The sequence below is a fragment of the Phascolarctos cinereus genome, unplaced genomic scaffold, assembly GCF_003287225.1.
Source record: "Phascolarctos cinereus isolate Bilbo 61053 unplaced genomic scaffold, phaCin_HiC Scaffold_4;HRSCAF=312, whole genome shotgun sequence".
NCBI lineage: Eukaryota > Metazoa > Chordata > Mammalia > Diprotodontia > Phascolarctidae > Phascolarctos > Phascolarctos cinereus.
In genome coordinates, this window is record NW_027555847.1 from 248707550 (window position 1) to 248719814 (window position 12265).

General features: G+C 49.4%; 1 protein-coding gene across 1 annotated transcript in view; it reads left to right on the forward strand.

The window, feature by feature from the left end:
* The window catches only part of SREBF1 (sterol regulatory element binding transcription factor 1), a 57121-nt gene that overhangs the window by 41293 nt on the left and 3563 nt on the right, over nt 1-12265 (forward strand). Inside the window, 11 exon segments of the mRNA XM_078152977.1 lie at nt 1426-1541; nt 1543-1608; nt 4734-4995; nt 5256-5422; nt 5752-5920; nt 7593-7701; nt 8286-8395; nt 8616-8748; nt 9273-9450; nt 9992-10177; nt 11352-11463. Coding sequence (XP_078009103.1) covers nt 1426-1541; nt 1543-1608; nt 4734-4995; nt 5256-5422; nt 5752-5920; nt 7593-7701; nt 8286-8395; nt 8616-8748; nt 9273-9450; nt 9992-10177; nt 11352-11463 — 1608 coding nt within the window.

Sequence of the window (12265 nt, forward strand, 5' to 3'; positions counted from 1 at the left end):
CAATGTCTAAAAGGAGAAAGGCCTTATTGACTGAGTAGAGCAGGGCAGGCTTCGTGGAGGAGGTGCATTTTAGGGTCACAGACTTAGAGCCAGATAGAACACACAGCCCAATCTCTTGATTTTACAGATGAGGACAGTGAGGTCCTAGAGAGAAGGGTTAAGGGTTTTGCCCAGGATCACCTGGGTAGTGAATAGCATAATTGAGACTTGAACCTAGGTTCTCTGGTTCTAAATCTTTCCATTGCAGCATCATTTGAGTTGTGTTTTAAAGGATGGGTAGGAATCCAGTAGGTTGTGGGGCAAGGTGCCATTCTAGGCCTAGGATGGTGAGAAAATTCAGAGAGAGAGAGAGAGAGAGAGAGAGAGAGAGAGAATGTGTGTGTGTGTGTGTGTGTGTGTGTGTAAAACAGTGAGTGGTACAATTTGGAGATAGGGTACAGTATTAAATCTTAGGTTCATAGATTCAGAGCTTAAAAGAGATTTAGACATCATCTAGTCTGACCCCTTCATTTTACAGATGAGGAAACTGAGACCCAAAGGGGCTAAGTAAGTTGTCCAAGGCCACACAGGTAATTAGTGGTAGCTCACCATCATCTGACTTCAAGGTTAGGTGGTGCCAGTGGGAGAAGAGCCTTGAATGCCCAACAAAAAATAGACTCATGAGGTAATTGGAATCCACTGAAGGGTTTTGAACTGAGAGGGATGGTTTGGAGTGGAGTAGAGGCAGGAAATAGGAGACCACTGCAGTGCTCTGGACACAAGGCCTGTGATAGGATGGGGACAATGGGAAGAGGGAAGAGGGGATGATTGAAAGAAATGTTTTGGTTATAGCACTGACAGGATCCAGCGAGTATGGGCAGAAAGGGTCAGGCCAGAGATACAACCTAAGATTTCAAACGTGAGAGACGAAGCAAGTGATAGTGTCCTAAGGGGAGAAATAATGAAGCCAGAAAGAGGAGCAGGTTTTTGTGGGAAAGGGGACCAGTCTTGTGTACCCACCTATCTTTACATCCTCTTTGACATCAGGGGATGTGTTGGGGGAGGAGTCTATCCTGTGGAGCCATGACCTAGCCCCCCAGCCCCCCAGAAGTTGGCATGTGAGGGCCAGTCTTACGTAGGTGGAGTGGTATGATTTAAGGGAGCTGGAAAGATCTTTCCCATCCTCCAAATTCACTTAACAGGAATAGAACTTTTCACTCCACTGTCAGAGATGAGGATTAAAATGCCCATCTTTCTGAGAGAAGAAGGGCTGTGATGTTTTAAATTCACACTAAAGTGGAAACAACTGATAACAGTTTTCTGAGGGCAGGGAAGGGTGGAGGAGAGGAGAACCATGAAATTGTGGGCATCTCTGGGGCTGGCTGGACCAGGAGTCCGGAACATCTTATTGGCCCCCAACCTTGTCCAACCTTCTCCCCTCACCAGGTAGTCCCAGCTGGTCTCAGTGGCTGCTGCCCACTTTGTTTTTCTGGATGCTTAATCTGTTGGTGATCCTGGCGGCCTTCATCCGCCTTTTCATCTATGGCGAGCCCATCACCAGACCCCCACTCAGGACCCTCGGTCTTGTTTTGGAGACACCGCAAGCAGGCTGATTTGGATCTGGCCCGGGTAAGGGGGTGGGCCAGGGGGAGGTGGGGAAGGAGAAGCAGGAGGGGGGAGGGAAGCATTAGCCTGGGAGGTTGGAGAGTGGCTAGAGATTAAGTTAGCCTTGGTTGACATTCCTCGAACCCCTGACCTCCAATTGGAGGTGTGTGTGTGGAGGGAGAGTGGTCAACTGGGGTTGGGAGGATGATCATCCAGAACCTTAAACCGTCTTTTTCCCGTGGTCTTTTGTAAGTCTTCTTGCTTCTTGACCTGTCTGAGCACTTGGCCCTGGTGACTACTTTCTTCTGAGTATTCTCTTCTCCCTCGGTTTCCTTGACGTTATTTTCTCCTAGTCCTCTCCCTCTCTGTTGGACCGCTCTTTCTCAGACTCCTCATGGTCACTCAGCAAGCTTTTATTAAGCATTTACTAGGAGTCAGAAACTGCTAAGCACTGGAGGATCAAAGAAATAAAACAAGCCAACCATGGTCCCTGCCCGGGGCAGCTCTCCTTCTAATGGGGAAACAAACATGCAGACAGCTAGATGCATACTGCATATAGTTATCCCTTCCACATTGCAGGGGTTAGGGGCGTGGCGCCTCTGTGATCTGGGAAATCTGAGTAAAATTTTTTGGTTCTCCCTTCATACCACAGAAGAAGTCCGAATTTTATTCTTTCATGGGGGTGTTTACAGTACCTTACTGCAAAATTTGGGTTGCTATTATATAATACTATACATATTTTTTGTGCATTTATGAATTTCTAAACTTTTTCTGTGTTTGCAGCTTCTGCAAAACTCCCCCCAAGTTCCCATTTAATTTCTTATGGCAGCCTGTGATATGTTGAAACCACAATAGGAAAAGTTGAGATGTGGAAGGGATAACCATCCAAGTCAATGAAGGGATGAAGGGAGGGCAGTGGGGGCAGGCTGGGAAAGGCCCCATGCAGAAGGTGAGACTTGAGAAGAGGCTGGAGATGGAATGTCATGTGTACAAGGACAGTGTGTTGCTACACTGTAGAGAGAATGTATAGGTGGAAATAAATAAATTATGAAAAGACTAGAAAGGTAGGCAAAGGAGAGGGTAGGGGTGACAGGGAGTCATTGTAGTTTAATAAGTAGGAGTCAGAATGATCAGACTTGGACTTTAGGAAATTGACTTTGGCAGCGGAGTGGAGGATGGTTTGAAGTGAGAAGAGATATGAAGGAAGGAGACCACTTAATTCATGTGGGAGGAGATGAGGTCCCAGAGAGGAAGGAGCTGGAGACGAGGGGTGTTGTCTAGATGGGATAGATGGCGTTGAGAAGCTGAAGATGACATTGAGGTTGCAAACCTTGGAGACTGGGAAGATGGTGCCCTCAACAGTAATAGGAAAGGACTTAGGAGTTCAGGACAGAAACTAGAGCTGGGTCTGCGAGTCATAACTACAGAGATGATCATTGAGCGCATGGAAGCTGATGAGATTAGCCAGTGAGAACTATGGACTCTATATTTTAAAATTGTATTTAAAAATGTAAAAACCATTCTTAACTTGGGGACTGTACAAAAACAGGTGGAGGGTCAGATGTGGCCCTTGGGCCATGGTTTGCTGATGTCTGGTACAGATGAAGAAGAGAATCGAGTCCAGGACTGACACTTGGGGGAAACGCAGGCTCCTGTCCTCCATGTTTCTTCCCCAAGTGCCCCAGAACACTATTCTGCATGTTCTCTCCATCTCTCTCTGTCGCTCCTTCCTCTTTCTGTTTCCCCTCTCTCTTCTCTAATCTCCCCCAGATTCAGCTGTCAATCTCTCTGAAAATGGCTATCAGATCTACATAAGCAATTCTTATCTGGACAGCTAGGTGGCACAGTGAATAGAGTGTTGGGTTTGGAGTCAGGAAAGGTCTGAATTCAAATGCCATTTAAGACCATTATTAGCTGTGTGACGCTAGCCAAGTCTAAAGTCTCTTCCGGTTCTAGATCTGCGGTTCTGTGATCTGTACCTTGAGCCCTAATCTCTCTTTTCCAGTGAGCTACTGGACAGCTTGACCTGCATCCCAATATCAGCTTGTTAATATCTTTCCCCTAAACCTACCCTACCTTCTAAATTGCCGCCATTATTCTGGTCCCTCACATTCATAACCTAGGAGCATCCTCAATTCTTCACTTTCTCATATTCCCCATTGGTAATAGACTGCCAGATCTTGTCAGCTGTCCCATCTGAATATCTTTCCCCTCTCTCCATTTCACTTACACCCCCACCCCATGTTGCAGGCCCTCTTGCCTGGACTATTGTAATGCCTCTTAGGTGGAATCCCGGTGCAGTCTGCAGGGCTGACACATTTCTGAAGCACAGATCAGACTAAGTCTGGTTATGTGTCGCTCTCTGACCCAGCTCAGCTGCCCTGCTTACTCTTTCCAACATAAAACACTTCAATCTCCAGCTTCCATGCCTTTGCACATGCTGTATCCCTTGCCTAGAATGCTAATCCCTTACCTCTGCCCTTTTCCTACGCCCAGCTTCCCTCAAGACTCAGCTCAAATGCTGCCTCTTTAAAGAGGTGTTTCCTGATTCCCCTGTCCTCTCTTTCCCTGACATGAGCTCCTCAACCAAATCATTTTATATATATTTGGTATGCAACCTATTTTTACTAATCTTGAATATTTAGAACATGAGGTCCTTGAAGACAGTTTTTCCTTCATGTCCTTAACACCTAGCTCAGTACTTGGCACATATGTAGGCCTTCCTTTAGTTAATAATATAATAACTAGCATTTACATAGTTCTTTGCATTCTGTACCTCTTCTCATCTCTCCTCTTTCCCTCCTCTCTCTGTATATTTCATTTGATCTTCACAACAGCCTTGAGATAGGTAGTTATTATCCCCATTTTACAGATGAGGAGAGGAAACTTAGGATGAGAGGTTAAGTGAGTCCAGGGTCACATAACTAAGTGTCTTAGGCAGAATTTGAACTCGGCTCTTCCTGACTTCCCTCTGCCTCCTAGCTGCCATCGATTGATTGACTGACTGCTGCAGGTTGTGTGGAAAAAAGGAAATGGAGGCAGATAGTGGGCTTTCCGTAGCTGGTGTGCTGTTTGGAGCGCATGGGCCAGCTGTGGCCAAGGTCACCTTTGACCTCTGAGCACTGATCCCTTTTCTCCTCCCCTCTCAGGGGGACTTTGCACAGGCCTCGCAGAACCTGTGGCTGGCCCTCCGAGCCCTAGGCCGGCCTCTGCCCACCTCCCATTTGGACCTGGCCTGCAGTCTCCTCTGGAATCTCATCCGCCACTTCCTTCAGCGTCTCTGGGTGGGACGCTGGCTGGCCGACCGGGCCGGGGGCCTCCTGCGTGATCGGGAGCTGCAGGCTGATGTCAGAGCTAGCTCCAGGGACGCAGCCCTTGTCTACCATAAGTTACACCAGCTGCATATGACAGGTGGGCCCGATGGGAAGGCCAGGGGAGGGGCAGTGGCTGTCCCTTTCTGTGAGAGCTCTGACCTTTAAGTCCAGCACTGCTCCAGCTCTGCTTGCCCAGCCCTTATCCCCTGGCCCATCCCATCTGACTCAGACACCGGGTCCCCTCAAATGCAGGCGGTGGGCTTGGGGAGGAGGGTGGGTCTGCCTGAGTCAAGGCAAGGACCACTGGTTTCACCTGGCTCCTGTCCATCTGATTCCCACCACCCTCTGGCACAATAGGGAAGTACACCAGCGGTCACTTTGCTGCCATCAACCTGGCATTGAATGCCCTCAACTTGGCTGAATGTGCAGGCAGTTCCATCTCCGTGGCAACCTTAGCCGAGATCTATGTGGCTGTCGCACTCCGGGTCAAGACGAGTTTTCCTCGGGCCCTCCATTTCCTGACGGTAAGGGGGCAGTGCCAGGCAGCAGGGGCTGGTTCCCATCCCCCTCCCCTACCCCTGGCCTGGCCCAGACCCCCAGATGGATTTCAGGACTGGGGAAGTGAGTTAGGGCTCCGTCTGTGAGCCTGGCCTTCCTTGGCTGTATTATCTTCTTACTTCGATAACGCTGACCAGCGTGGGCTGGGCTTTTACAGACCTCTTTTTCAGCTGCTCTTTCACAAATCAGAAAGGGCTTCCTTTGGGGTCAGAACTGGGAGGGTCCCCGCCACTAGTGGGGCCCAGGCCAGTGATCTGACCAACTTCTGTCACTGCTCTCTCCTCCTTGCCCATAGCGCTTCTTCCTGAGTAGTGCCCGCCAGGTGTGCCTTGCCCAGAGTGGCACCATGCCCTCTGCCATGCAGTGGCTTTGCCATCCTGTGGGGCATCGCTTCTTTGTGGACGGGGACTGGGCAGTGAGGAGCACCCCCAGGGAGAGTCTCTACAGCTCCCCCGGGAACTCAGGTAACTCCTCCCCTCTTCTTCCCTCCCAGTTGTCCTGATCTTCTTTCCTCCTCTCCTTTTTTTCATCATCTTTCTCCTCCCCTACTTCCTCTCCTTTCTCATTCTTTCCTTCTTCCCTTCATCTTTCCCCTTTCCCTTCCCTCTTTTTTCTGTTAGCTTAACAATCAACAAACACAAACATTTCAGTAATATAATAACAGCGAGCATTTACAGAGTGCTGTAAAGTTTGCAATGTACAAAGAAAAAGAAATAGAATGTATAAGAAACTGCACTTCTGTTATGTACACATTTTAATTTAATAGTCAATCAATAAACATTTATTAAGCACCTACCATGTCCCAGGCACTAGGGATACAAAAAGAGGCAAGTTAAACAAAATTAAGCAAATTACCCTGTTTGTTTTAAACATCTTTTTTCATATGCATTTTTAAAAAATAATGTTTATGATGCTTTTTTTTGTATTTTTTGTATCTCTGTCATCATCTGTTAACTTCTCCTTCCCTTCCCTGTTCCCAACTCTCTTTGTAACAAATAATTATGATTGAGCAAAACCAGTCAACACACTGGCCATGCTGCAAATGGTGGCCTTCTTATCCCCTCTCTGCCAGGGAGGTGGGCATGGGTGTATGTAGGGATAGATGTGGGCAAGGTGACCTCTTTCCCATTTCTTCCTCAATCACAGAGACCTGGAACCTACTCATGTCCCCAAACCTGAGGCCACAGAGTTCAGACATTTTGTAAAGTTGCTTTTTTTTTTTTAACATTGTGATTATCTTATAAAATGGTCTCTTGATTCTGCTCAGTTCACTCTGTATCTGTTCATACAAACCTCCCCCCCAAGTTTCTCTGAATCTGTCATATTTTTCTTTTCTTACAAAGCAGTAATATTCTATTATATCTACATATCACATTTCCCAGCTGATGGGCACCATTTTGATTTAGCTTTTTGCTACAACAAAGAGGGTTAGGATAAGTATTTTTGTAGATGAGGTCTTTTCCTTCTGTCTGTGACTTCCTTGTGGTATATGCCTACCAGGGGCACCATCGGGTCAAAGGGTACCCATGGTTTAGTGCCTTTTTTGTGGTATAGTTACAAGTTGTTTTCCAGAATGGTTGGACCAGTTCACAGCTCTACAACAGTGCATCAGTTTGCCTGTCTTTCCAAAGCCCCTCCAGCAACTTTCCTCTTTTGTCATCTTTGTCAATCTGATGAATAGGAGATAGAATCTCCAAGTTGCTTTCATTTGTTTAATTTTAAATCTTAATTTAATTTTTTTAATCTTAATTTTAGATGTGCATTCTGAGGTAGACCCACTGCTTTAATTTTTGTTTCTCTCATTAGTGATTCCCTCCTCCCCCTTATTCTTCCTTATCCTTCAGTTCCTTCCCCCCTTTCTCTTAAATTTCTCAAGTTTGTGAAACCTTGGCTTTTCCACCCTACTGTCATCCCAAAGTCCAAAGGATGGGCGGGATAACTGCAGCACCACCCTGCTATGGGTCCTTCCACCTGTCCTCTGTAGGCATGTATTTTCCTCCCTACCCTACTCCTCTCCACCCTGGAGCAGCAGAATTGTCTAAAGGGGATCCTCGCCTTCTCCTGGGGGTGGTTCTTCTGAGCTCTGATGCCTGTTTGGGGTGGGAGGTGGCTCATGCCTCTCTCTTTCTGGAACAGTGGATCCCCTGGCCCAGGTGACACAGCTGTTTCGGGAGCATCTGTTGGAGAAAGCCCTGGGCTGTGTGGCCAAGCCTGAACAGACCCTGGCTTCAGCAGATGGGGACAGGTGAGAGTATAAGCCAAAGGGAGCCTCACCTCTAGCCTTTCACCTATCTGGCTTCCCCATGTTACCTAATCACTCAGCCCCACCCTCCGTTGCTCCAGCCTCCCTATCCCTTCAGGCTCTTTATTCTTCTCCAGCTTTGCCATCCTTCTAGCATGCTCCCCTCCGGTCTCAGCCAACTCCCCCAACCTTTCTATCCACCATCCCTCTCATGCTTCCCCTACCCCGGGCGGAGCCAGTCCATTAATTCTGAGGACTTTCTCAACCTGCCATAGCTTCATTGAGTCTCTACTGTGCAAAGTGCTTCTGGTATTAACAGAAGTATAACAGAAATAATTACATTTGTGTTTCCTACTTTTCAAAGCATATTCCTATCTCAGATGGGGAGGCAGATAGGGCCAGAGTGGTCACAGCCTGACCAAGGGGGAAGAAGTATCTTGGCCCAGATTGCACAGTGAGTTAGTTACAGAACCAACTCTGGGTTCCGGGGAGGAGCGGGGGTGTCTTTTGGTGTTTCCCACTGGGTATACTTCTCCCATTGACATGCAGCTACACTCCTTCATGGGCCTCCCTCCCCTGCTCTACAGGGAGTTCTCTGATGCCCTCGAGTACCTGCAGCTGCTGAATGGCTGCTCTGATGCTGCCGGGGCCCCTGCCCTCAACTTCTCCATCAGTTCAAGCATGGCCACTACCACCGGTAAGCCCTTTGCTCCCCTCCTTATGGCTGAGGTGGAGAATGGGTGCATGGGTCTTTGGGAGCCACATTTTTCTTTTGGTTAAGACAGACCATAAGTTACCTGCACCCAGAGAAAGTCCTCTTCCATATCCTCACATTTCATATTCCATCCTCAGCTGGGAAAGGGAGAGGAGTCACTGAGGACAGTGGAGAACAATGTCTCTCCTCTTCTCTCCTATAGGTACTGACCTTGTGGCCAAGTGGTGGGCGTCCCTCATTACGGTGGTAATTCACTGGCTCCAGCGGGATGATGAGGGGGCAGAGTCTCTCTACCCAATGGTGGAATACATGCCCAAAGTCCTACAGGCTTCTGAGTGAGTGCCCTGGGGCCTTTTATGGGAGAAAGGGGAAAGATGGTTTGCCCTGGGTCAGAGTTTCCATTACATGCTACATGTGAGAATGCAGTGAAGATTTCACCTTCCATAATGGACAGAATTTCTGGGAGTCAGGGATGGGACAACCTTTCCAAGCCAGACTATAAAGCAGGGTGCCCAGAACCCAGGGTGATACAGTCTCCCCAGGGTACCTGAACAAATACTTGGGGGCCTAAGGCATGAAGTGGTGTTCAGAGGCTGACAGGTTCAAGGCCAGAGGCTCAGGGCACAACTTCTATTTCCCCTCCAGGAAGGTTACCCTTGCCCAGGCTGTAGTGCACTCTCCTATCTAGGTCTTTAGATGTAGATCCATTGTCCCCTTATGGGATTCTGCTCCAAGAAGCCTCCCTAGCTTTGAAGTGGGAGGGAGCTCTGTCTGGTAGTATTAAGGGAGTTATTGGAAGGGCTGAGCCCAGCAGGTCGGGAGGCTTGGGCTGCAAGTGACCTTGGAAACCCACACACAGGAAGCCCCTGCCTCGGGCAGCCCTGCACTCCTTCAAGGCAGCAAGGACACTTCTGGGGAGACAGAAGCAGGAGCTTGGTCAGGCCAGCCTGAGTCAATGCGAGAAGGCCAGCAGCTATCTGCGGGACAGCCTGACCACGGGGCCCTCTGCAGCCACTGCTGGCACTTCTATTGACAAGGTAAAGGCACCACCCCCCTCTGCCTCTGATGGGGAACAAGAGAAGGGTGAGATACAGGGGACAGAGCACGGGACCGTGGGAACCAGGAGACCTGACATCTAGACCTGCTTCTGCTCCTGAATGGGGGTCGTGGAGTACATGGTCCCTGAAGAGCTTCTGCCAGCTCTGGTGTTCTCTGGTTCTCCCAGAGGTTGGGAGGCAGGCATGAGAAGCCCCAGCTACTAGGTCTGGGGTGGATTTTGGCTTCTAGGTTTGACCCACTAACAGGTTGGTCAGTGGCCAGGTCCAGCTGGCCCTGCCTGCAGCTCTCTCCTAAGGCCCGAAGGGCACAGGGTTTCTGGGTCTGGCGGCCTGGAGATGAGTGGAGGCTGCCCCTGTGGTGCATTGCAGCTGCATTGTGTGGCTCTGTCTGGTGCAGTGCCCCAGAGCCGGGCCCCTGGCACTGAGGGCACCAGGCCCTGAGGTGTGGGGGGGAAGGGGAGAGAGACACAGAAAGGGAAGCGACCGTGGCCCACTCACCTGGACCCCGTCTGCCACGCAGGCCATCCAGCTCCTCCTGTGTGATCTTCTCCTGGTGACGCGCACTAGTCTGTGGCAGCAGCAGGTGGGCGCTGCTCAGCCCTCCAGCTGTGGCTACCAGGCCTCAGCCCTGGAACTTAGAGGTTTCCAGCAGGACCTCAGCAGTCTTCGGCGTTTGGCACAGTCCTTCCGGCCTGCCATGAGAAGGGTGAGTTGCCCCAGCCCCAGCCCTCCAGCTAAACTCTACAGCGGGCTCCCAAGGACCAGCTTTTCTTCCCGTTCCATCCTCAGCCAAATGAAAATGGGTGACCCGCTCTCTCCATTAAGTTCTGTCTAATCAGTCTGTGACTCCTGTTTGCCTGGCACAGCCAAGCAGAGGAGAGAAGTCATAGGCACTGCCTTTAGGGAATTCAGTCTAGAATGGAAACCTAGCACTCACCCATATGAAAGCGAGTTATACAAGTGGCTTATGATTCCATGATGTATGATACTATCGGCATTAAGTGTAGGGGGAGGTCAGAGAAGGAAGAGGTCAGCAAGGGCAGGAGTATCCCAAGAGGTTCAGAGGAGGAAGAGGCCAGTGTGTGCAGGAGTATCCCAAGAGGGTCAGAGGAGGAAAGAAGGAAACAAGCATTTATTAAGCACCTACAGTATACAACGCTCTGTGCTAAACACTTCACAAATATATCTTTTGATCCTCACAACATCCTAGGAGGTAGGTGCTATTATGATCCCCATTTTACAGTTGAGGAAACTGAGGCAGACAGCGGTGAAGTGCCTTGCCCAGGGTCACACAGCTAGTAAGTGTCTGAGGCTAGATTTGAACCACAGGTCTTCCTGACTTCCAGCCACCTTGGCCGCCTTCGAGGGAGGTCAGTGAGAGCATGAGTATCCCAGGCAGGTCAGAGGAGGCCTTCACGGAGGAGCCTGGGCTAGAGCTGGTTCTGAAGGAGTGAGGGGTGGAGGAAGTGAGTCAACTATTGGTTACCTGGCCCTGGGTACTATAGGGAAGGAGAGGGGAGATAACAGAACTAGGGAACAAGAAGGATCCCTGTCTTCAGGGAATTTATAGTCTTCCTGGGGAGACAGAACATGGCAAAGGCGGAGGAGTGCTTTCAGTGAGTGCTGGGTACCAGCTTTCCAAGTGGGTATGTAAGCGCTAAGTGACTAAGAAAGGCTTTGGGGAAGAGGGGGTGGTACCAAGCATTAGGAAATAACTCATTGTCCTGATAGAAGACTTTCAGGGAGACTGTCCCTCCTCACAGTGCCTTGCTGGCTATTGAGGTTATGTGAGCTATGTGAGCTGTCATGCGCTCACAAGGGCACTGTGGGTATGGGCAGGGGGACCCCTTTCAAGAGCCCCGACTTCTGCTTTTTTTTAGGTCTTCTTGCACGAAGCTACGGCCCGGCTGATGGCTGGAGCCAGCCCCACTCGGACTCACCAACTCCTGGACCGAAGCCTGAGGAGAAGGGCGGCCCCGAGCAACAAAGGATGTGAGTGTGGGAACAGGACTGGACAGAGAACTAGGCCAGGAACCGAGGCCCGAGGTCCCTTCTTTGCCCTGGGGAATAAGCTGTAGTCTTCTAGAAAAGGTGGCTAGATGGCTCAGTGGATAGAGCACTGGGCCTGGAGTCAGGAGACCTGAATTCAAATCCAGCCACGGACATTTGCTAGCTGTGTGGCCCTGGGCAAGTTATGTAACTTCTGTCTGCCTCAGCTTCCTTATCTAAAATGAGGATGACAAAAGCAGCTATTTCCCAAGGTTGTTGTGAGGCTCAAATTGAGATCATATTTGTAGAAGAACATGGCACAGTGCCTGACACATGGTGGGCATTGAATCAATGCTTTTTTTCCTTTCCTATACCCATGTCCTAACTTGGGAATCTCACCTAAACATCCCTTAACACTCTTCTAGTAAAAGTTACCATTCGTGAGACCAGGGTGGCATTGTGGGAATGTTATTTGTTATTGTGGTTGAGCTGTTTCAGTTGTATCTGACTCTGTGATCCCATGTGGGGTCTTCTCGGCAAAGATACTGGAGTGGTTTGCCATTTCCTTCTCCAGCTCATTTTCCAGATGAGGAAACTGAGGCAAACAGGGTGAAGTGACTTGCCCAGGGTCACAGAGTTAGTAAATATCTGAGACCAGATTTGAACTCAGCAATATTATATTTTGTCAGTATTCAGGTCCCATACTCTTTGTGTACAATATGTTTAAAGTACACTGTGAAGCTGAATATGGGAAAACTAGGTTTACATCCGTGGAGGGGGAGGGGGATGTACTCTGCTGGTGACA